At 37.5% G+C, this 25,292-nt stretch overlaps 2 protein-coding genes across 6 annotated transcripts in view; both read left to right on the forward strand.

Moving 5' to 3' along the window:
* phactr4b (phosphatase and actin regulator 4b) overlaps nucleotides 1-13,807 on the forward strand; it is a 48,737-nt gene extending 34,930 nt beyond the window's left edge. For all 4 annotated transcript variants that reach the window (XM_067405564.1, XM_067405574.1, XM_067405555.1 and 1 more), the window contains 10 exons: nucleotides 2,412-2,816; nucleotides 5,240-5,371; nucleotides 7,048-7,558; nucleotides 8,448-8,740; nucleotides 10,509-10,689; nucleotides 11,215-11,270; nucleotides 11,623-11,684; nucleotides 11,843-11,980; nucleotides 12,235-12,311; nucleotides 12,402-13,807. In XM_067405564.1, coding sequence (XP_067261665.1) covers nucleotides 2,412-2,816; nucleotides 5,240-5,371; nucleotides 7,048-7,558; nucleotides 8,448-8,740; nucleotides 10,509-10,689; nucleotides 11,215-11,270; nucleotides 11,623-11,684; nucleotides 11,843-11,980; nucleotides 12,235-12,311; nucleotides 12,402-12,417 — 1,871 coding nt within the window. In that variant the 3' untranslated portion in view covers nucleotides 12,418-13,807. The remainder of the gene's footprint in view (nucleotides 1-2,411; nucleotides 2,817-5,239; nucleotides 5,372-7,047; nucleotides 7,559-8,447; nucleotides 8,741-10,508; nucleotides 10,690-11,214; nucleotides 11,271-11,622; nucleotides 11,685-11,842; nucleotides 11,981-12,234; nucleotides 12,312-12,401) is intronic.
* A 996-nt stretch (nucleotides 13,808-14,803) lies between these two features.
* On the forward strand, nucleotides 14,804-22,795 carry rcc1 (regulator of chromosome condensation 1). 2 transcript variants are annotated; one of them, XM_067394178.1, is made up of 10 exons: nucleotides 14,804-14,955; nucleotides 15,688-15,794; nucleotides 17,182-17,369; nucleotides 17,489-17,668; nucleotides 17,748-17,844; nucleotides 17,928-18,050; nucleotides 19,625-19,771; nucleotides 20,542-20,661; nucleotides 20,770-20,922; nucleotides 22,015-22,795. In XM_067394178.1, exons 2-10 carry the CDS (start codon nucleotides 15,719-15,721, stop codon nucleotides 22,188-22,190), a joined length of 1,260 nt encoding a protein of 419 aa, XP_067250279.1. In that variant the 5' UTR covers nucleotides 14,804-14,955; nucleotides 15,688-15,718; the 3' UTR covers nucleotides 22,191-22,795. The 2 variants fall into 2 exon arrangements, with proteins under 2 accessions (XP_067250279.1, XP_067250288.1); XM_067394187.1 differs by having other exon boundaries at nucleotides 15,694-15,794.
* Nucleotides 22,796-25,292: the final 2,497 nt, after the last annotated feature.

The raw sequence follows: 25,292 nt of genomic DNA on the forward strand, positions 1-25,292 counted from the left end.
GTTTGTAGGATCAATTCTCTTCATGTTTCTCTAGTTCCCTTTCTACCTTCCTCTTCTTTGTTCTACCACACTTCCGCCATCACTTCCTCACCTTCTGTTGGGCCAACTGGAGTGAGACGAGTGTCTGTGTTCCCATGGGTTCTGCTCCAGCTAAGGTTCTTATTTAGGAACGGAGCACAGCTAAGCTGAGTTCTCCTGTTCTTTCCTAATTAATAAACCACAGTCACCTCAATCCTCATCAAAGCCAACATTATCATTTAATCCCAAACCATTCCTCTGTAGGCAGATCTGTCTCACCACTAGGACTGATGAGACTGTTTTAATTTAGATTTAGTCACCATTCAAATGTTGCTCTACGTTTAGAGCAATGTAGCTTATTGAAAGAATTATAGAAATGTTTTTCAGCTTTCTGATGGTATTCAGTGTGCATTTTGATATTTATGTATTTTGTTCTGTAGTGTCTTAAATTGTCTTAAAAAGATTTAAAAAAAAAATCTTTTGTATTCATTTTTATTTTATTTTATTTTATTTTATTTTATTTTATTTTATTTTATTTTATTTTATTTTATTTTATTTTATTTTATTTTTTCAACCAAATGAAAACTGTTTAATATAACGAAAACAATTCAGTAAGAACCATTAAAATAATCAAGGCATGTTTTCCGCAGTTTTTCATTATTGTAATTTAATATATTTTATAATAATTATTATATTTTTAATATGAATTTCTATTAGAAAATAATAATAAAATATATTTATGTACCTACATTTATTTTTATACATTTTAATATATTAAAAATACCACATAGGAATTTGCCAGAACATGTTTTAATGATTATGATTAATTTAGTATTTTTTATACTATTATTCTATACTACTATTATTATTATTATTATTAATATATATTATTATGTATTCATTTTTTGAATTGCCTTTTTTACATTTTCAGTTTTCACAGTTTTCAGTTTTCAAATTTTAGTAATTTTATCATGTGCTTTTTTTCATTTGTATTAGCTTTTGTCTGTTTAACATTTAGGTATACTTTTAATAGTGTAAGTAATTTTAGTATTTAAATTTAAATTTTATTTAATTTTAGTTAGTTGCCAAGGCAACATTTTTCATTTTCAGTGGGGTTTTTTTTTGTTTTTCATTAATATTTATATTGAGTATACTTATATAATATTAATATTTATATACTCATATAAATAAGCAAAAACATTATTTATTTATTTTTTTTGTTGTTGTTGTTACTTTTTTATTTTGAATGTTCTTCAGATCTCCTTTTACAACAATTACTTGCACACAGAAACAATATCCTTTACAGGGGATCATAACATTCACGCATCCTTACATGTATGATCAATTCCACAGAAAAATATGTCCAAAAATACAAGGAAAAGAAGAAATAAGAAAATCATTAACAACATTTAAAGCAAACAATTTGAACAAAACAAACATCAACTTAAAACAAAACATGGGTTGTATTCAAGTTCCCCTGGCAAATATAACCAGTTAGTTCTAATGGTCCTCCATCACCGTCATTAATGGTGCCCATCTTTCAATAAAAACTTCCCTTTGTAATCTCAACGAATAAGCAATTTTTTCCAGTGTAAATATTTCTCAAAATTGTTAGCCATTCAGCTTGGTTTGGCGACTCATTTTTAAGCCACTTTATTGTAATAGCTTTCTTTGCTGCTATCAGTAATATCTGTAATAAATACATCTTTTTCCTACTGTGTATCACAACTTGTTTAATCCCTAGGATTGCTATCAGAGGGTCTCTTATCAAATCAACATTCAATACTTTATTAATATATGTAAAAATGGATTTCCAAAAGTTATCCAACAAAGGGCATTGCCAAAAAATATGTGAGTGAGTAGTCATTGTTTCTCCACACCCCCTCCAACACTGACTTGATTGATTCGGATTCATTTTAGCCACAACTTGTGGTGTTCTGAAAAATCTGTTATTTATTTTCCATTGAAATTCCTTCCACAAATTGGCATTCGTGACTTTATGAGCCTGAGTACATACCTCCAACCAAACTTCTTCACTTATTTCGAGCCGTAGCTCCCTAGTCCACTTGCCTTTCACATAGAATGAATTGTCTCTTGTCATTGAAGCAATGATTTTATAAACATTGGTTATTGGTTTCCTCATATGTTCTCCACCCTGAATTTTTGCAAAAAAAATATTTTTAATAGTTTTAGCTAACAATAACAATGCTGACACAAATAAATGGCTGAATCAGAGTTTTGAATCGATTCATTGAAATGGTTCTTCTTTGAATTTTGAACTTTGAAGTAATAAACATAATCCTTACTTCAGATCAGCTTGAGTTATTAGGAAGCACAAAGTAAATATATTAATCAGTTTTTCATGTAACTAAATATTATTTTTTCCCTTACAGAGTCTGACAGCAGTCAATATGTTCCTAACTCAGAGGTTCTGAGGGACACACTGCGAGAGCCTTTGCCCCCCAAGCAATCTGTCATGCCCCCAAAATGGCTTATGACCTCCACCCCGGAACCTGGTGTTGACAGCTTGCCTCGCACCCCTGTCCACAACCCTGCAGCTGGTTTCTCCTCTTCCTCAGCCTCCTCCAACTCCTCCTCCTCCTCAGCTGTCAGCACAGCTGGAAAACCGCTACGAAACGTCTCCTCAGCTGGTGCCAACACACAAGCTTCCAGTGGCCCTCCCCTCACCACTTCCTCAGGGCCATCCTCAATGGGCGCTGTCCCAACTCAGCCCACAAAACAGCCCCCCCTCCCTCCACCCAAGCCAATCAACCGTAGCAACAACCCCGCCATGTTGGGTGAGTGGTCACAAACATGTCATACGAGATATAAGATGACCTCTATTAAAGTCAGTGAAATTACTAGTCACAATTAATTTGCTTCCTCGTGCAAGCTCACTGATAAAGTCCTCATAATCTTCTCTATGGGTGTAGATAGGGCATGTCTCTACAAAAGTTAAGAGACTTCAATGTTGATAATCCCTACCAATATTTTTTAGCAATCACTGTTATGAATTATTTGACCTTTATAAATTAAATTACCAGTTTCTAGGATAACTATATAAAACGTTTTCGTGGTTGGCGCATTTACTGTGCTGCAAACCACCACAGATGACTCATTTTAATTGTATTAAAATGAGTATGTTTTAAAAAATAATTTGTCAATACATATATTTTATAATACTCACATTTATGCAGTTTATGCATATTTTTATAATATAGTATTTATATATTGTATAATATTTTAGTGCATAAAAGATATATTGTAGTCAGGAACTGATCAGCAGTGGAAACATTTGTTTGGTTATCTTTCATAGTCAAGAGTGCTGTGTTAGGCAAACTTGTAATACCATAAATGAGGAAATGAATAAAATGCTCTGAGGGAAGTCGAAACAGCTTATTAAAATTAAAATAGGAATTCCAGTAAAATTCAGATACTTCACTTACTGTGACAACCCTAAACCACCTATGTAGAGGCTAACAAGGAAATCCTTTCATACTTAAAGATTTGCAATATTAGTATTTTCTGTCAATGTGTGTAACTATGTATATAATTTGACAGATTTTAAAATATCAATACTAATATTCAAAGCAAACCTACTGCATTTGCTCACAGGATTAACACTACAGCATCTCATACAGAATGCACTGATTCTTATATTTCAGAAAAGAAACATGATTTGTTGTGTAAATTACATTAAATCCATGTGACATACATCATGAGAACCCAACCATGTATTTATTAAACTTCGGCAATACATTTCTGCTATTCTCCAGTTTTTGCTTTTGGGTTCATGACCCTTAAGCTGATCAACTTGATAATAGTCTTTGATTGCGAGATACTGAGTTATTACTAAAGACAATGTTTTCATTTATGCTGTAATCTTGGATTTGTCATTTGTCCCTGATTATTGCAGGAAAACAATAGACATGTTTGTTTCAATTTAGTTCAATTTGGGAGAATTGTTTACTGAATGCGTTTCTTTGTTTAATCATATGAGAAGTTCTCCTGGCAGCCGCATGCAAAATTTCATCCCGCTGATATCAATATCTGATGTTGAATTTTATTTTATTAGCCCTTGACTTGACCTATGAAACCTATTTAGGGAAAAAGAGATGTTGAACGTTATCAATATATTCTGTTTTATATATTTAAGTAGTATAACACAACAGTCCTGCTGAATCGAATATCAGCATGACTGTAATTTGCTCGTAGGCACAAGGTATATTATTTTGCCCTCCAACAACAAAAATAGCTCAAAAGGAAGCCAAAGCATCAATCTTTTCATGGTTTGTAGTGTCTAAACATCGTGTATCAAACATTCAATCTCCACACTGCCTCCTGCTGTCCATTTGGAAACCAGTCAATAAGCATGTCAGTCAGTGGCTCTGACGGGCAGAGCTGTACATCTCCCTTATGTGTTGTTGTTGTTTTACTTCTGGGTCACAGTACACTGGAATGGTTCAGATCTTGATGTTGAACCACAGACACCAGACAGTAGCTCTGTTGCATAAGAAGAGCTATTGTAAATATGTCTTGCTGTGCTCGAATGAACTAGAACATTTTAAAATGCATAGGTTTTCTTTTACTTTGACTGGTTGCACAGTGCTGTGGCATTTTTCTTGGTGTAATGGCAGTTCTGAAGATAATGGTGCTGGTGACTTATCTGGATCATATCTATGGCTTTAGCTGGTTCTTTATCTCACATATGCATTTAAAGTCAATGTGAATTGCCATTTGCAACCCATTTTACTTCCATAATGTAATGTATTTCCAGGATATTCAACAAGAAAAAAATGAGGATAAAACAAGTAACTATTTCAATTTTGAAACTAGACAAATGCAAGTTTGTTGAATGCCTGAAATTAGTCTTTTTGGCTATTGGTTAATGTTATCCAATAGCTTGCTCGGGCGAAGTTATGTTACTAGAAAAGGAACGTGTTTTCAGAGAAAGAGCATGTTAAGCTTTTATATTTTGATTTAAATATTATGGAAACTTTTAAACAAGCTGCACCAATTTTATCATTCACAATAAGACCAGAAACGTGCATTAGGAAAATAAATGGGGTCAGTTTTGATTTCACATTGACTTTAAAAACCTTCTGTGTGTGTAGTCTCACTGTTGTGCTGTTTACAGTCAATTAAAGGAGTAAGTCGTCACTGCTTTTGTAAAGGTGTATGTTGTTTGATGCCCGGGGACTGTGTTTTTGTCCCTTGCCAGCCTCCACCCTGCACGGGGGTGACGGCAGCGATTTCCCCCTCTACTGGTCCTGTTGGAAGCGTGAGGGTGACCATGACGTCTACCTGTCCCTGCCTGTCTACCTCTGCCGGCGGGCAGGAGGCATGCGCACAGGTAAACGTCGAGGCCAGGCCTGTCGCCAAAGCTGCGTCCTTCATCTGCTGCTGTGTGCGCTAGCCTCATCTTTCTCAGCCTCAGCATAGCATGCCTTTAGTGCACCACCTGAGCGTGAGACTAACACGCTCCCCTTGCTGCTACTCTTTCTCTCTCACTCACATTCTCAAGTGCAAAACCGCATGTTTTGGGCATTAAAGCTGTCAAAAGTGTGCAGCACATTATTAACAGGTGTTTAAACGGCTAGAAGACCCCCTGTGGAATTGAGCCGATCTTAGCCACCGCTGCTGGAAATGCCCCATCATGCCAGATGCCAGCATATGTTCTGTATAAGCTACTCCAGGCAACAGTTGCTCCACAAGCAGCTGTGAGATTAGAGAACGAGGAATGAATCCAGTCCACCTCATCACATGCTGAAAACCTGCGGGTTGCTTAGCTTTAGGGCTAAAATTTATGCTTTTGATTTGTAGAAAGACAGCCAGGCTAATGCAAAGAATGTTTTAACATGCAGTTTGCATGTTGAGCTTACTTTATGCTTCCTTCTCATTAATAATGTTTGGCCGCTGTACTTCATTATACTTACACTATATTTTTTGCAGTTATGTGTAGAGCAATTCATCTGTAAGTCATGTGACATGGGATTCTGATTGCATTGATTAGCAGTCACATGGCTTTTCGTCAATGAACTTGCTTGCTTACAATGTGTTCTGTAAGAATTAGTTGGTCTTCGGTGACGTTACTGGCGAATGGGAATGGGAGTCATTTAATTCTACTAATATGATATCACTGATCTGAAATGTGAAAATTTTAAAATCTGTGTTCAACAAAAATGAAATTTCTGTAATCATTTACTCACCCTCGTCTCATTCCAAACCTGTATGATTTTCTTTCTTCTGTGGAATACAAGGATACATTTTGTCCATACTGGATGCTTTTTACCATGCAGTTACATTGAGCTTTCATACCTCAAAAAAGACACAAGCGCTTTAAAAGTATCATAAATGTAGTCCATATGACTTATGAAGTCATACAGTAGCATTTTGTGAGGAACGGATGGAAATTTTAGCCATTTTTCGCTGATGTTCTCCGGTGAAGTGTTTATTTTAGTATTATTTATTTACTATTACAATATTTATTAATATTTTAAATTAGCTATTATTTTTATATTTTCTTTTTTTTTTTTATTATTGTAGTTTAAGTTTTAGTGACTGTTATGTGCTTTTGGTGTTTTTATTTTTTATATTTCTATTTAGCTTTAATTTATAATTCAGTTTTAGTTTCAGTAATTGTGGTACTTCTACATAGTTTTTCATCTAATATTTAGATTTAGATTTTATTTCTAGATTTATTTCAGTTAAAAGAATGATTTTCAATAGTTTTAGTTGTAGTTAACAAACAACACTGCTTCTGTGAGCTGAATCACTCAGTTGAGGGAGTTGAACTTGTGAACTAGACCAACTAATTTAATTGACAAGATTTATTTAAAAAAAAAAAAAAAAAATTCTCATAAAAATCATATGATTTGGAATGGCATGAGGGTGAGCGACAGAATTTTCATTTTTACGTGAACTGTTCCTTAATTAGAGTAAATAGTACAGTAATGTTTGACCTTTATGCAGTATGTTTGGAAAAATTACTTAAATTTACAATGTTTCTTTATACATAATATTCTACAGCTGAACTTTCACAAGGAGGCACCAACCTTGTACCAGTCAAACCTTCGCCCCCCATGCCCCCGAAGAGAACCACGCCTGTTACCAAGCGCAATGCAGAAGACTCCCCACTGACCATTTCCTCCCTTCCCTCCATTCTGTCCGAGGACATGAGGGCCAACATCCCTGGGGGCTACCAGCTGCCCCCACCTCCCCCATCCCCACCTCTCCCCTCACACATCCCCCCGTCCCCTCCACGGGCCCACACCCATCACCTCCTCCACCAACACTCCTACCCCTACCCCCTGCCCCAGCCACTTCCTGTCCATTTCGACCCTCCCAGCCCTCCAGAGGAACCGCCTGCCCGTCAAGCACCCGTTCCCTTACACATCATGATCCAGAGGGCACTCAGTAGCCCAGGACCCACCCTCCCACACCCAGATGGCTCCCAGCGTGCCCACTCACTGCTGTTTGAGACACCGCCGGAGTACCAGGGTGGCCGCCCACTGCCAGTGACCATCCAGCCTCTCAAACTGTGAGTGTAATCTGGGCACTTTCTTTACTTTCGATAAGAGCTGTCAATCAAAAATAAAAATATTTAGTCAGTTTGTAAATGTTTTACAGCAGCCTATGTTTTTAACCTTGTAACATTTAATCTAAATGTAAGACTTCTCTCTAATGGTGTATGCTGGACTTCTCCAATCATTTAGTGCAGTTAAACCCCATCTTTCCACAATTCACTGCAAACTCGAATTCATTTTTTAAATCCAGCTTTCATGAGTCAAATTCTAATCAACAATTGATTGATAGAACCAAGTCCCCGCCCTACATTTATTTTCTTTTTTGATAATTCATTACACTCAAATGTATGCCACAAAGGAAGAAAAAGTTCTGTCACTACTTCAATTTCAACAAAACTTTTAAAATAGCAGTGATAAACATTGAACTAGTAATTTTCTGTCCTTCTTCTTCATGCTCACATATTTTGTTGATCCTGGTACAACATTCCTGTCTGAAAATTTAGTCCTAACCCTATCCCTACCGTTAAACTTAACCCTACCCATAAGTTATCCTTAAAATCAGAGGGAACCGATAGGTGAATAAAACTGATGTAGAAGCACCTAATCGTGGTTGTAAACTTGACATAAACCTTAAACTTGTCATTCAAATCTGATTGGTTGATTGGAATGTTGTTCCAGGATCAACAAAGATGTTGATTCAGAAACATGTTGTACTGGTGTTCACACATTGAGCCTTGATACTCGTTTGGGAGAGGCTGGTTTAATCCATCTTTGTGTTGCTTTCCCTTTTTCTCCAAAATATTTTTTTATCCTCTCTTGAATGTCCCTGACAGTAAAAAGTTGCAAATACAGTACATTAATATGCATATGGGTCCAATATGAAATGGATTTTTATTTGCTCAGGGATGAGGATGACTACTCTGATGAAGAGGAGGAGGAAGAGGATGACGATGATGATGATGAGGAACCGCCACCTGATCACCTCCCATCCCCTCAGTCCCAGCCAGATCTTGAGCCTCGTAGCCGCAGATGTCTGGTGGGTGACCTGAGCGTCAGTATCATCCCTGAAGGAAACAACAGCAGCGAGGAAGAGGAAGATGAGGAAGATCAGCAGCCAGAGGAGAGCGATTCAGATGGGCCCGTGCTGTACAAGGATGATGAATCAGATGAAGACGAGGAGGATGATAGCCCACCAAGTGTGTATATATATATATATATATATATATGTGTGTGTGTGTAGATCAGAGGTCGTGTTAGACTTTCGCACTGTCCGATAGGATAGTAAAAATTTCGTCGTAACCAATTATTAATAGTCATTTTAATTTTTTAGATTTAAATGATAAGACGTTTAATAGTGTCTTTTTTTCATCCATATTTTTATTCACGATCTTACAGGATAAGCAAATGGGCCTAGGCTATGCATTTATTTATATTATGAAAAGAAAGTTGAACAGAGACTGTGCGTCACTTTTCAGTTTTCATCTTGAACAGTTGTCGCGGATCATGAGTGAATGCGATCATCCCATCCCTTCCTCTTTACTACTTTACAGATCAAAATAAACATGAATGAACATCAGAAAATATGTTGCAAGACACAGTAGCTTACCGAAATCTGTATCACGTCCTAATCAGTTCAATCAGAGTTGGAAACAATGTCACGTAACCTGGAAAAGCCATTCGTTGACCATAAACTTGATAGTCAGCAGGAAAAATAACAAACAAACCATTTAAAACAAAACGAACTGGATTAGAAATGTAATTATTTAAGTATAAGTTTTATAACTTTATTATAAAATGGACTTTAAATTTGGTGCTTGCCTGTGTGTAATCAAACGCATCGTTTTCATTTTACTCTGGAGCGTGAAGACACACCGGAGCACACTCGCCACCAACTGGGCAGGGGTGGGAATTACAGTTACAAGTTACATCAGCCTCAGTGTAATCTCTCAAAATGACGGACGGCCTTCAGATTTTTCCGTCATTGCAAAAAAAATTGCGTCAATGACGGAAAATTTCTGGTTAACGTGGCCTCTGGTGTAGATATACTGTTTGTTTATTCATATAAAAATTTAGACTTTCGACTAATATGCCATTAATATGCCATAAGATGGCAGCATGAGAGTGAGTCAGTCAATCGCAAAGACTTTTATACTGAAATGGACTGAAACAAGGAAACAAGGATGTTGTTTTTACTTTAAACATCTTACGAGACGCAACTGACAAATGCATCGACTAGCACTGTCATGGGAATGTCTTAAATGTTAAAAGGACAAAGACAAAAGATATTGCTTTCCTCAGCAGACATTCAAACTGATTTTGTGATTATGAATATAAGATTGACTTGAAGAATATCAGCTAGATGCAGGTAATACACTGGCTCAGGATATCTCTCTCTCATAATACTCAACATATTACAGTGAGCTTCAATGAACCTTCGTTACTAGTTTTAAAGTGATGTTTTAGAATTAGAAACGGAGGCTTGGGCTCAACTGTTAAACTGTCAACTTGAGATTTTAATCCGTGGCGGAATTAAGTAGTTCCTCTCAAAAGAGGGTTTTTAAAGACACTCCATTGTTGTTCTTATTTATTTACACACTTGTGCCGTCGAACTGTTGTATAAACGCAATATAATATAAACGCACACTCGTAGCCGTGCGATATGGCTGTATGCGATGTGGCCCGAATCACAGCCGTGCTGATATACAGCCATATCGCATTGCTACTTGTCATATATATATATATATATATATATATAAAATATAAAATTATTAAATGTGTGTACATGTGTATAATACATTGTGTCTGTGTTTTTAGAATGGGCGTTCTGCTGTCTGTATTAATTACACAGGTTTTTTTTGTTTGTTTTTTTTTTAGTAGGATTGTATATTCAGACATCTGTCCATATAAAAGAGAGCCAAAACTTCTGACTGCATGCGTGTGTATATGTGTGTTTGCTCGCTGCAGGTGCTCTGGCCAGCAGGGTGAAAAGGAAGGACACATTGGCGCTGAAGCTGAGCAGTCGGCCCTCTGCCCCAGACAGACAGGCTCCTGAGAGGCAGGCCAAAGTAGAGCACACGGGTCTGTCGTGGCAGAGCAAGGAGCAGTGGGAGGCCATCCGCACACAGATTGGTAGTGCACTCACACGGTAATAGCCCTCTCAGCCACACACCCCCATAAATGATTACACTGAAAAACTGTTGAAATGTGAATCGGCCATAGGCTGATACTCTGTGTAAAAAGAACCAACAAGAAGTTAAGGCCCACAAGAACAATAACTATAATGATAAAGATATAGTTATATAAACTGCTCTAAATGTAAAAGAATAGCAGAGTCCATACCACAACTATAACAGCACAGATAAACAATATCGTTGGAATCAATTTCACAATGATTGTTTCCAGCTGTCCAATGATAAAAACAATGGCAGCCAATCAGAATCCATCATGCTTTAAAGAGCTTTAGCATTTAAAGTGACAGATGACAAAACTGCACTGTGTGCTTACAATAAACAGAACAATATCGAAAATTTAATATTTAAACATATATTAAAACATTACATTACATTTTAAATTATATTTAAACATAATTAAAATATTGTTTATCATATAGTGCAAAATAAAGAGAAAATATGAATGATGAGGTTTTTTGTTTATTTTTTTTTATCTGTAGACGATTGAGCCAGAGACCTACTGCTGAGGAGTTGGAACAGAGAAACATTCTCCAGCGTAAATTGCCTGTTTATGCTCACTCCAGTTATTGTATTGTGATTTATTTCCCTGCTTCCGTCTTGTCCCTTTTTTCTCGTTTCATTAGTTACTCATTTATTCTTGTTCATTTATTACTTCAGTGTTCACTGAAGGTTTGACACTGACCTACATATATTTCACTCTCCGTCTCTCTTTGTTCATAAGATATTATTACAGATGCTTTCTGCTAAATAGAGTGAAGTCCTTGCTTGTGTTTCTCTCATTGATTTAAAATACTTTCCTGTCCACTTTTATTTTGTACTTTAATAGTTGTCTGATATTGGATTTGATTCAGCCTAATTGGTGTTGATGGTTTCTCTCATTTTTCCAGCCAAAAACGAAGCGGACAGACAAGCAGAGGTCAGGGAGATCAAGCGAAGACTCACCAGAAAGGTGCGATTCGGTTTGCTTGTATTAAAATTGACCTGGAATATAATTTTAATGTTGATTTTAGCAAGCATTGACCGTGATCTTGCTTAAAATAATTCCAATCAAACATTCGACAGCATTTGTGACATGCATTTGTCTGTTTTTCTTTTTCATTTTTTTAGTTGAGTCAACGACCGACTGTAGCCGAACTGCAGGCTCGGAAAATATTACGTTTCCACGAGTACGTGGAGGTCACGTGCGCTCAGGACTATGACCGCCGTGCTGACAAGCCATGGACCAAACTCACCCCCGCAGACAAGGTACAACTACAAAAACGAAAGCATCTCATTTACGTCTGCATAACTTGCATATGCAGCCACACACACATTTGTGTCTATATAAAGATCCAGAGCTCTTTATATATCATTTGACTTGAGTCCTGGAGAATATAAATGGTCTTCAAAGACACTGCTTTCTTTAGAATTTCTCACAAAAAAGTAATCTGATTACATATCTCGTGTTACTTGTAATGTGTTACCCCCAACACTGACCAACACTAAACCTCTTTGTATAGGCTGCTATTCGTAAAGAGCTCAATGAGTTTAAGAGCTCTGAGATGGAAGTGCATGAGGAAAGCAGAATTTACACAAGGTAAGTGTATTGTTACTTGCAACATAAAAATACAGAAAAGTGCAAAGCATTAAAAACCATTAATTTTATGTGGTTTTGTGTCGTTTCTAGGTTCCATCGTCCTTAGCGGCGTCTTTTAACTGGAAAATGAAGCACTTAAAGGCCGGTGGATATTGGGATGAAATGGCTGTTTTTTCTGGTGAGGAGCCTCAGGGTGTCAGAGCGCCTCTCAGACTGCTTTTACTATGAATGTACTTCTTCAATGCACAGGGTCACCTGGAGCATTCAGAAACCAATCAAAACAAAATCAAAACAGACCGTTTCTCAGTTGTCCACCCACCGACGTGTGGGACGGGTGACCTCTGGGGGACAGATGCAGTATTTCTCCTGGACTTTAGGGGACCCACGTGCCAAGAACGAGAGGCGATGAAGGACTTTTTAGAGGATGTTACTTGTGCCAATGGCAGATATTCCTCTCTCTACTCTCTGAATGGCCTTTTTTCTGCTTTTACTTCATATGATAAACTTTATTTCCTTTCAGGGAAGTGTAACAAAGTTAAAAATAATAGTAATAATAATGATGTGACAATAATAAATACAGTAATAAGTGTTAGTTACTGACAAATAGCAGGGCAGACAGAGGAACTGCAAGAATAAGGCCTGAGCCTGGACATTAATTGTGTATTTGTGTATGTTTGTATAGGCTGCTGTAATTTTTCTCTTAGTTTGGAACGTTCTAAATGTTAGATACTTTAAGGCTCAAGATTTTTTTTTTATTTCATAACTTTGGCTTTGGCCCGCTTTATTCAAGACAGGGTTACAGATTCCCCCTACTTTGTGGTCCTCACTGTTTGAAAAGAATAGAACATAGGTTAAATTTTTAGGTAGAATGTAAGCATTGCATATCTCACTATTGATCTACAGCGAAACTGTGATCTGTTATCTTTTACAATCTTTTTTTATTATTTGCATCACCTCTGTAAAAGTGAGGTCCAGCTATTTCAGTTTTAAGAAGTGTCCAAATTATGTTTACAAAATATTTTATTTCTAAATAAAAAGCATTTCCTGATTATTTATTACCCATTTAAAAGGAGAATGAATTTAGTCCGGGCACGCACTGATACAGCAAGTTTTTGTAAAGTACTGTTGACAGGGAGGTTTTTGCGGCAGGAACTCTTCTTAATTTTTTTGCCATTATTTTGTCATTTATGTTGTTTTTGGCCAGTAGGATTATAGGAATTGCTCTGCTGTACAGATCTATTCTGTAGATGAAACTGACTGTTTGTGTATATCTTGTCTTCCTTTTATTTTAAAAAATATTTTAAATATATTGAAACTCATATAGGTTACTATTTTTTTAAGCACAAAATTATTAGTGTATTATTCAGCACTACAAGAATGGGAGCAGAATGTTCCATTGTAATGTAGCGTTGTATATTATTGCTTTTTAATTATATGTGAAACTGACAGTAAATTTGCTGTTTAGATGTAAACACTAAATCTAAATTAAAATGCTTACCAATAATGTTTGTGTCGCGCTTTCTTACTTACAAATGCATTCTTATGACATACTGACTATCATTTTGTGTACAGAACCCAATGGGTAATGATACACATTTTAGAATTAAATTAAATAATCTCTACCACAGTTCCTCTGGGGACCCGAATTTCAGAAATAAAGATGTTAATCAAAGACAGATTGCGGTCTTTGTTGGATCCTTTTTCACAGTTCTGAGATGTCCAAATGAGATATTACATTGCAAATATGAGAAATTACAGTTGCAAAATTGAAAATAAACACACTATGCACACAATATGTTGCAAAGCAGATAAAAATGTGCCACACTTAACATGTAACATCAAAGGTGCAGTGAGGTTTTAGAGAGTACTGTCAGTGCCGAGGAAGGGCCAGAAATGGGTAATATTCCTCATTTCTGCATTTGTCACAATGTATATGGTCATTTTTACATCTGTGGTGGCTTTCAGATATCTGACCCAGTATTTTAATTGTTAACTAATGCTAAAATATTAAAATTGTTTTCAGTGATTAAAATCAAGCTGATATCAAATAAAATATGAAGAATAGACAAAAACTTTTTGCCTTGTCAACTAAAAATAATTTTAAGTATTAAACTTATTAAAATAAAATAAATGAAGGCTAAAAAGATTAAATAAACTAAAACACATAATACACTTAATAAAATTAAAATATAAAAATAAAAGCTCATTAAAAATATCAATAAATGTCATAATAGGATCCAAATAAAAACAATGTAAAAAAGTAACGTTAATGATTTATTTACACACCTTTTGCATTGATTTAAAAAAAGATTCCCACCACATAATTAGAAATGTTCTTTGGATTTGATTTTGTTCAGTTTTTTTTATTTATTTATTATTATTTTGGTTGTGGTGTATCTGCTTGCAGCCATTCTTCAACCACAAAATTGTCCTACCCGCCTTTCCAATAGGCGGCGCCTGTTCATTTGTATATTAGCGCGAATCCAGTGAAATACATGAAGCAAGACAGGAGTGAGACACGCGTGCGTTACACTCTCTCAAGGAGTTATTGGTGTTCATAAACCTTCTCGAGCCAGCAAAAGCTTTGAACCCGGGCATTTTTTTGTTCATACGTGTTGGTTATCATCTCAGCTGCCTACCGACGGTAAGATGAAATTCATAGTCACAGGAAATGTAATGCAAATAGTCCTTGTGAAATATCTGTTGCCGAACAAGCATGATTGAGCCTGTTTAATTCATTCATTGCTCTTAATTCAATTTAAAGTGTGATGCTTGTGCGATGTTAGTTATGAAATAATTTGTCGTCAGACTAAATGTTGCCGGGGTGAACCGTGTAGACTCTTGACTCCAGGGTCTCGCTTTACAAGGCTTGATCTGTTGAAACTTTTAGCGGGTTGTTCCTATGACTTTGAACTTGAACTCGGCTCTTATTCCGCCATGTTTAAATTCATTTCCTGCATCTAAATTATGCATAAAAGCTGAAAAAATAGACCATCGTCTGTTCTTTCCAATGCCATGTTTGGCCGATAAACCGCCATCAACCATTTGCTGCTGTCAGTCATAGTCTGTGAAGTCAGCGCCAAAAAAAGTGCCTGTCCTAAAACCCAGTTGCCTATGTTGTCCACATTTTTAGATATTATAATGCCCCTCATAAAAGCTGTATGCGCCTATAAGACCAAATTGGCGCACATTATGCTTTAATATGCTATCTAGGTAGACTATCTTTGAGAATTTTATAGTATAAAGTGAAATTAACTTTTGCTTTCATGACTTTAGCAGCCCTGGCCTGTTTTTCTTTTTTTTTTCTTGTAGGCCTCAAATGCTGTTTATTTCAGCCTTGAAGAAGTTACTTTTGTTAACATGTCTTTATTCATAGTTTTAGGTTTTGTCAAGAATTTGGAGTCACCATGCCTGCAAAAAAAGCTGTAAAGAGACAAACGATTGCAGCAACTGAGAACTCAACAGTTGCGAAAAAACAAAAAGGTAAGCAGTCTTGTTGCAATTTTCATGTAGTCAGATTGATACCCTTTTTATGCTATTTTAAGCATTCTTAATATTGTTTTGTTAACCTCCTACTGCAGGTTTGCATTGCATGCATCCAAAGTGTAAAAAAAAAAAAAACACTTCTTGCAGTGTCTGAAACAGTTTGATAAAGGATTAGGTCTTTCTAAACACCTTGGCCCTGTTTACACCTAGTATTAAGATGCGTTTAGTGGATGATGCTAAATACAGGTGTAAATGGGGTGTAAAACATTTTGAGAATGTCCACTTTGACCACTTCCAGAGGTAGTCGAAAACAGATTTGACCATATCCTCTTGTTAAGTTGTGACGTAAGGAACGCCGTTTCTGGGTCCAAGCCCCGGCTCGTTTCACTTGAGAATGGCCGTTTGAGCGCCATTTATTCATGTTTAACTTTTTAAAATGTTAAATGTTTAATATTAAAAATACTTAGTCTACACAGCATTTTCCGTGCTCACAGCATCACAGACATTAATATATTAACGATTTATAAGATGAATCACTGTCTGGCCATCTTGGATTTTGGTATGGAGGTAAAGGTTATGATTATGTATTGCACCCCATCATGTGTGTATATTAGCACCGTCTGTTTTCTTGTGGTATATGAGAGAGCGTTTGGACCCGGAAACGCTGCCGTGTGACGTCAGACTTAACAACCGAATTGCTTTTGTAGTGTAGATGCTCATGTGGACAAATGTCCGAACAGCTCAAAAGGTCGCCTTCTCTCCACCTACTGACTTGTTTGAACATTATGGGATTTAATATGGGATTTAAGCCATATGGGATTTAAGCTTTGTCGGCTAAAAACCTAAGTTTGATTTGAGGATGAAAATGTACCAAGCACAATGTTCTCTCACCATTCCTGATTTCTAACACACACTCACAGTGTTCAGCATGGTCTTGGGGCTATCAAAGCAGAAACAAAAGCTGCTGCTCTCAGTATGTTTTTCCATTGTCTCTGGGCACGTTCACATGTAAATTGCGTGAGCTTCTTTTGTCCATTAGATCGAATGATCTGAAAAAACCCATACATTTAGCCACCCATAGACCCTTCCTCAAAGAAATCAGGACCGGAGTGGTTGAAAGTGGACAAAAGAGATGGATTAAAACTCCAGGTGTGAAGGGTTATATGTCTGCCTTGTCTACTTGTGATCCGATCGACCAAAACTTATCTCAATACCAGGTGTAAACTTCCTATCTAAACCCTTTTCTGATTGGTCAGATGGCCCAGTCTGTCTACCGCTTTACAGCACATGTCATAAATGTAACGACCCCTTATGGAATCAAATAAGTAAAAAATGCATATCCAGATTTGAAAACTCATGCTTTTTTTTTCTGTGGTTGTTGTAGTCTCTCACAGTAGTCATGGCCAGGAGAAGGGCCTGGTGCTTGTTCTCGGGCAGGGTGATGTTGGGCAGCTTGGCCTAGGGGAGGATGTGCTGGAGAGGAAGAAACCAGCTCTGGTGACTCTTCCTGAGGGTATCGTGCAGGCTGTGGCTGGAGGCATGCACACAGTCTGCCTCAGCGACACTGGAAATGTAAGCTGAGCACAAATAACATAAATCGTGACCTCAAAACCCAACTAACAAGGCTGTTCAAAGTTATTTTTTTTTTTTTTTTTTTCTGATGCCCTGCCTGTTATCTCATCCTTGTGTAGATTTATACATTTGGCTGTAATGATGAAGGTGCTCTGGGTCGTGATACATCCGAGGAAGGCTCAGAGATGGTGCCAGCAAAGGTGGACCTTGGGGAAAAGGTTGTGCAGGTTTCTGCAGGAGACAGTCACACCGCTGCCCTCACGGAGGAGGGGACCGTCTATGTCTGGGGCTCTTTTAGAGTGAGTATACCCTTTATGTATACTGCAACAAAGTGGAAAAGATGTACCAGTTTTGATTGACCTCTCCTTTCTGTTGCAGGACAATAATGGTGTCATTGGACTCCTGGAGCCCATGAAAAAATGCACATTCCCCGTCAAAGTTCCTATAGAAAAGCCAGTGGTTAAAATAGTCTCAGGTGGGTCATAGGAATTCAAGCTTTGACTTTAGTAGTCATTCTCTTTGAAATCTTTCTCATGATGTTTTGAATTCATTCTAAAGGAAATGACCATTTGGTGATGCTGACTGTGAGTGGAGAGCTGTACACCTCAGGATGTGGAGAACAAGGCCAGCTGGGCCGTGTGGCTGAGCACTTCGCTAACCGTGGAGGCAGGAAGGGGTTGAGTATGTATCTCCATGTTAATTGAATGGTCACTACTGGAATGTGAATGAATAATTTTAGGGCTGGAATGATGTGTCGTTGTAATTGATTACATCGATTTACATAAATTAGTTGATTTGCATGTAATTCATCGATTCGTTGCACTGTTTAGCAACGCTAGAATACAGATGTCAGTCTCATTTTGTGCTTAATACAGCTGTATTCATACAGCATTTTATATTAAATGCTGTGGGTGCGAAGCTTGTGAGACATGCAGCTCAAACATACTCTCTGCAACCGGTTACAAAGCATTTAAAGGATTAGTTCACCCAAAAATGAAAATTGTCATTAATTACTCACCCTCATGTCGTTCCAAACCCGAAAGACCTTCAATCATCTTCGGAATACAAATTAAGATATTTTTGATGAAATCCGAGAGGTATATGACTCCATAGTTAGCAATAACCACCACTTTCAAGGTCCAGAAAGGTACTAAAGACATAGTTAGTCAACTTGACTACAGTGGTTCAGCTATGTTATGAAGCGACGAGAATACTTTGTGCACTAATACAAAACAAAAATAACGACTTTATTCATCAATATTTTCTCTTGCGTCATTCTCGTTCGCTGTTTACGTTCAGCATTTCCAGGTTCTACATCAGAACGGCGGCTCAGTATTGGCTGACACTGTTCAGTGGAGCAGAACAACGCATGCGTGTGATGCTGATGCAGGAGCTGGCTTTCTGTCATAGTACCTGGGAGCGCTGATTGAAACAGCGTAAAAGTGACTGTGAATGCAGCAATAGTAAACACCTTTGCTAATTAGGCCTACACAAACCTTATCTTTTGTCATAAATGGTATCATTAGGTAATAGTTCATACATGGTTTAGTTACGGTTATTATTTATTAGTAACTTAACCAAAGGATTAATCGGCTTTTCAGAAAATAAATGATAGACTAATTGATAAATTAGATTATTCGATTAATTGAAAAAATGTAAAAGTTAATTGATTGAAAATATAATCCATAGAAGCTGGAAGCATAGAATTTTCTGAATATGTTGATCATTTTAAAATGTACTCAAACAATCTTGCTGACCCCAAAATTTGCAAGCCTGTATTTACTCTAACAAAAGTACTAGAAATGGTATTATTGTGAAATATTACAATTTTAAATAACTTTTCTATATTCATTTTAAAATGTAATTCCTGTGGTGGCAAAGCTGACTTTTCAGCATCTTTACTCCAGTCTTCAGTGTCACATGATCCTTCACAAATCAACTAACATGGTGATTTGGTGCTCTAGAAATATTTCTAAAAGAGTTGTGCTGAATATTTTTGTGTATTTTTGAATATCATTTGAAATGCTGTTATAAAATCTTTTGTAACATTATAAATGTTTTTAATCTTCCTTTTGATAAATTTAATGCATCCTTGATGAAAAGTATTACTTTCTTTCAAAGAAGGATGACCCCCAAATGTTTGAATGCTAGTAAAATATAAATAACTCTGTGGTCTTAACCAGCAAAGGTGGTCACTGAAAAAGGATAAGTTCTGTCTTCTACAGTGTTCATATTTTTTTTTCTTTCTGTGTCAGTGAGACTGCTGGAGCCGCAGATGGTTATCATTAAACCACGGGGGAAGGTCATCTTCACGGATGTCTTCTGTGGAGCTTATTTCACCTTTGCTGTGTCTAAAGAGGGGCACGTCTATGGATTTGGCCTGTCCAATTACCACCAGCTTGGTAAGATTCTTAGCTCATCCAGTCCTGAAGATTAAATGGTCTGTCTTTTGCAGTCTTAGTTCACACTTGTTGTTCGGTTCATTTGGTCCGGACCAAAGAAGAAAATAAAACATTTAGTCCTGGTCTGATTAGCGTTCACATTGGCAATTTTATCAACAAACCAAAAGATCCCAAACCTTATGTCACAGGGATACATTCACAACGTGATTGGTCAGATTTTATAACATATTGCCTATTTTGAGACGGAACTTACCGAACATCGAAAAACGATGCTGTTTTCTGAGGTAAATGCACTCGTTGTGTGTGCGTAGCCTGCATGTGATGGTATTTTGGCCAGCTGGAAACTCATGAAGAGCTTATAAAATGTGCAAAGTAGTCAAAACAGCGGCGGAAATCCATCCGTCATACACACAAATGATCTGCTGCGTGAAGACGCGCGTCTGATGCCTGTCATGGGCAAACTCGCGTGTATGACGAGAAAAACCGACATGCATGAGGATTCTGTCCATTTTAGGGTCTCGTCTTCCTGTTTTTGGTTCGTTTACATGTCTTTGGTCCGTGTTGCGTTCATATATCATTCGAACCGCACCAGAGTTTGTTTGGAAGCGGACCATATGTTTGGAAGCGTTCACATATGTTCCAATGAACCGCACTAACCGAGCAATCGCACCAGGTTCATTTTAATCGAACCAAACATGACAAGTGTGAATGTACCCTTAGAGGTGTTTTTTTTGTTTTTTGTTTTTTGTTTTTTTTCTTCCCTTATACAGGCACCCAAAGCACAGACACCTGCTTTGTTCCTGTGAAACTCAGTTCTTTCAAGAATTCCACCACCTCCTGGGTGGGTTTCTCTGGGGGGCAGCATCACACACTGTGCCTGAATTCAGAAGGTAATTCATCCACAAACTTTATTTCTAATATGTACGTTTGGCACTGGCATTAAATCATGTGTTCCAGTAGTGTATCAAATAACTTTCAACTACTGACTTCATCCACAGGACAAGTGTACAGTCTTGGTCGGGCGGAGTATGGCCGTCTGGGCCTGGGGAAGGATGCAGGGGAGAAGAGTGAGCCCACACCCGTCACTGTGATCAGTGACGCTCAGGTGGTTGCCTGTGGTGCCTCTGTGAGCTATGCTGTCACCAAACAAGGTGAGAATGTGCCCTGTCCTTGTTTACATGCACTCCAAACACCTCGAATCAGCATAAACTGAGACCTTTTTGGCTTCAGGTTCGTTTTGACTAATTCTAAATATTTTTAGCCACTACAGGTTGTTATACAAAACTTTAAATGCATTGTAAACCGTTTCAAACCACAACCAAATTTGGTATAAATATGCATAGAGAACATAAAGAGAACACTTATGCTCACCAAGGCTGCATTTATTTGATCAAATATACAGAAACTACTGTGCCCCCTATGTGGTGCTGGACAAAAATGAGATGGGAGATTATCTCGCAAAAGTGTTGTTTCCCTGAGAATCTTTGTTCTCTTGCAAAAGTTCAAAAAAGGAAGAAGTAATGTACGATATTATTGCAATTTAATATTTTAAAATGTAATTTATTCCTATGATTGCAAAGCTGAATTTCCAGCAATCATTACTCCAGATTTTGGTGTCACATGGTTCTTGAGAAATCATTCTACTAAATATGCTGATTTGGTGCTCAGGAAACTTGTCAGTGTTGATAACAGCTGCTTGATATTTTTGTGGAAACCGTGATGCAGTTTTATTCAGGATTCTTTTTGAATAGAAAGTTCAAAAGAGCAGTACATTTGTAACAAATGTCTGTCACTTTTGATCACTTAAATGCATCCTTGCTGAATCATTTTAATTTCTTCTTCAAAAAAAAAAAAAACTTGCTGACCCCAAACTTTTAATCTGTAGTGTACTTTATGGCAGATATTTAATTGCATTTATAAATTTAATATCTTTCATATTGTACATAATGCTGTGATGCCTAAATTCAGTTATAGCTTGGTTTTACTTGTCTGATCAAAACTGATCAGTGCATTTATAGTTTGATACCGTTTGGGTTGTAGCATTGTTTGTCCCTGTAGTTTTAAATGGCAATTGCACAAATGTATCCTCAACCACTAATTACATTAATTGCACCACTCAGAGCTGTCTTTTTTTTTTTTTTTTTTTAGGACATTAACAAATAACATAGAATGTACTCTTGGCTTGTTTTGATCTCACTTAAAAGCTGTGTTTTAGTTTCCTAACAATGGTATCTGTTGGCTAGGCTCTGTGTTTTCATGGGGAATGGGTACCAACCTGCAGCTGGGTACAGGAGAGGAGGATGATGAATGGAGCCCAGTGGAGATGACGGGCAAGCAGCTGGAGAACCGTGTAGTTCTATCAGTGTCCAGTGGAGGGCAGCACACGGTCCTGCTGGTCAAAGACAAGCAGGAGAGCTGATCTTTAACTCCTTGACCAAAGACAGCTGAGCCAATCTACTGTATCAGTGGTATCTGTAACCTAAAGCTTGATCAAGATTGGGGGAGTCTGGGGTTGGTAATGCTTCCTGTGCTGTGCTAAGCTAAGCCAGCGAATGAGGGAGATGGTAGGTTGTGAAGAGGGTAGGATGAGTATCATCTAATTAAACCTTTTATCCCGCTTTATGGGGAGCCCAAACATTCACTGGATATGGTCCGGTAGATGATGAGAGACCTTTTTTTATGGACTTTTGTTTCTTTGCTTTATTTTCTTAATTCTTTTTAACCAAGATCTTTAGTATGCCTCCTGGAGACTGCCTGTCACGAATGATTGTATGCATGTATGAGCTGAAAAGTGATTTAATAAGTGTTTTAGCAAAGTCCCACAAACCGTTTTTTAAATTCCATGTTCTGGTCTGAGCAATAAGCGGTTACGATAGCAGGTCTAATCTATGTCTCACAAAAAAAAACAGATTTGGTATATTGCTGTACTTTGCAGTGTTAAATTGTTTTCCTAATTTCTTGATGAAACAATTATTGTATCCATGCATTGCTGGCCCTGTGGACAATTAATAAAAATGAGTCTTTACAGAAACTGACCTATGATAACTTATTTAACACACAAACCACTCATTTAGTGCAGATTTATTTGAGTAAAAAGTCACTTTTAATGCCTGTTACCCAAGAAGGTTTGGAAGCATATATCGTGTTGTAGTTATTCTATTTTAATTGTCAACTGGTGCTCTTCAATGTGAAATGCCTACTTTTGTTACACAGACAAATAGGTTTGCTCATGATGTCATTGCTGTGGCCTGAAATGCAGCTGGAGGGCAGGAAGTAATTTTTCTATATAGATATTCTATATATTTCTATCACAAACTCAAAATTCCTATGTTTTGCATTGTTTATGGTTGCTCAAATCGTTCAAACCAAGAAACCACAGAAGCTTTTATCGTTTATGTAACTTTTGTTTTTTTAACATGACAGCATCTGCTGATACTGAACTTAATATGGATACCTGTTGTTTTTGATTTTGTTAAATATTCATTCTTCTTATCAATTGCAAGGAAGAGAAGCTATTTTGTCCCGTTGCATGATCATTTGGTGTCACAGAATTCTGTTCACAATGAACCCTTTTCACAGTGATGCATTTTAAAGGTCGTCAGTATTGTAAATCCTGCAAAGATTTTTTCTTTCTTTTTCTTTTTTCTTTTATTTAAACGCATGTTTTCAACTGAAGATAAAAAAAGACATTACATCTCTCCAGATCTCAGTAAAGCAGGATTAAACAACTCCACAAACAGCATTACAGCTTCACATATTACTAACCGTAATGACTCTATTTTTGTCATTCATCTACATAAGTTCTTATAACTTGTTTGCAATTACGTGGTTCTGATGATGCACAAAATTCTGATGGAGGGCAGGAAGTGAAAATTAGAATGTATGAGATGGAGGAAAGTCCTTAATGTACTGGTTTAGACACTATCACAAGAAAATCACATTTATTTTTTTTTTTTTTTTTTTTTTTTTTCTACTACATTGGTATATTTGCCTGTCATTGAGATGGTAAGCAACTTCTCCAGTGTTTTCCAAAACATATTATAAAGGAAAATTACACTTAAGGTGCTTTATGCAACCGGACACGGGCATCCTTCTACTCCAGAAAATAAATGAAAGCATACAGAACTATGGAGGCATACTATTTTTTTTGTTAGTGGTTGCATATGTAAGGTGTATTTTGTAGAGTTAAGTAGTAGCTCTTACTTAACTAATAAACACAGAGAGACATGTCCAACGTGTGCTCTGCAAGCATGACTTTATTACAGTGCCTGATTTACCACTTCCCCTACCTAACCACAAGGGGGCAATGGCATATCATGTGTTCTATAAAATCCCTTAACACTACATCCCCCTTTCTAAGATCAGTTGTACTGATAACTCAAGATTAAACTAACCCCTCTGTACTGTAACAGACTATATCAAAAATTAACTGTTCCCAATTCAAACTGTTGCACTATGCATAAGGCAACATAACCCATTGTCTTTTTCTCAAATATTCCTGGAGAACTTTAAATCAAATGGTATCGTAAGAACAATAAGAAAATGAACATTAACTGAAAATCTGAACTAAGAAGGTGGGGTAGACTGCTCAATCCTTCTGCTGAGTGTGGGGGTTTATTCTGCCCCGTAGAAATCACTCAGTCTCTCCAGGGGTACCTGCTATTTAGCCACATAGTCCTTCAGGTACCCTGGAGGTCGTCTCTCTCTTGCAGGGTAACGTGCTGGAGGTTCAGGACTGCACGGTTGAACTGGCCCCTGCTCTGCATGATCTGACCTCACTGGCTGACCAGTAGATTGCTCTGGCTCTGGTAGGGTAGTCTGCGCTACTGGCGCCACTGCTGTAGAGACGAGGTGGTTTCGGTTTCGGCGCAGGTTCCCTCTGGGAGTGTCAATGACATATGACCTTGGTGCTTCCGCCTGTCTTATCACTGTCCCCTTCTCCTTTGCGTCTTTTATCCAGACATGGTCGCCTGGTGTCAGTCTTGTGAGATAATGAGCTCTGTGTCTTTTGTTGAAGTTCCAGCTCAATCTCAGTCTCTTTTTCTGTTCCTTCTCTTTGAGTTTGGTTATATCAGTCCAGCCTGGGTTGAGAGATGACAGAGTGACCGGAACTGTTGTTCTGAGCTGCCGGCCCATTGACAGCTGTGCCGGACTGTACCCATTGGCGAGTGGTGTGGCTCTGTAAGCCATGAGTGCCAGATATGGGTCTTTTTCTTTCTGGAGGAGGCCTTTAACTGTCCGCACAGCTCGCTCTGCCTCTCCGCTGCTCTGAGCGTATCTGGGGCTGGACGTTGTGTGTGTGAACCCCCACTGTGTTGCGAACTGAGTGAAGCATTCAGACGAGAACTGGGGTCCATTATCTGTCATGACTTCGGACAGTATGCCATGCCTGGCAAAGATAGACTTGCAATGTTCCACTACAGCTAATGAGGTTGTAGATGTGAGTTTAGCTACCTCAATGAAATGGGAAAAGTAGTCTACCACCAATAGATACTGGTTATCATTCCACTGAAACAAGTCA

This window comes from Chanodichthys erythropterus, chromosome 2 (genome assembly GCF_024489055.1).
Source record: "Chanodichthys erythropterus isolate Z2021 chromosome 2, ASM2448905v1, whole genome shotgun sequence".
Classification (NCBI taxonomy): domain Eukaryota; kingdom Metazoa; phylum Chordata; class Actinopteri; order Cypriniformes; family Xenocyprididae; genus Chanodichthys; species Chanodichthys erythropterus.

Coding starts and splice junctions, on each gene's coding strand:
- rcc1 (XM_067394178.1), top strand. CDS start 15,719: ATGCCTGCAAAAAAAGCTGTAAAGAGACAAACGATTGCAGCAACTGAG. Junction 17,370..17,488: donor GCCTCAGCGACACTGGAAAT/GTAAGCTGAGCA, acceptor ATCCTTGTGTAG/ATTTATACATTTGGCTGTAA. Junction 19,772..20,541: donor GTCCAATTACCACCAGCTTG/GTAAGATTCTTA, acceptor TCCCTTATACAG/GCACCCAAAGCACAGACACC.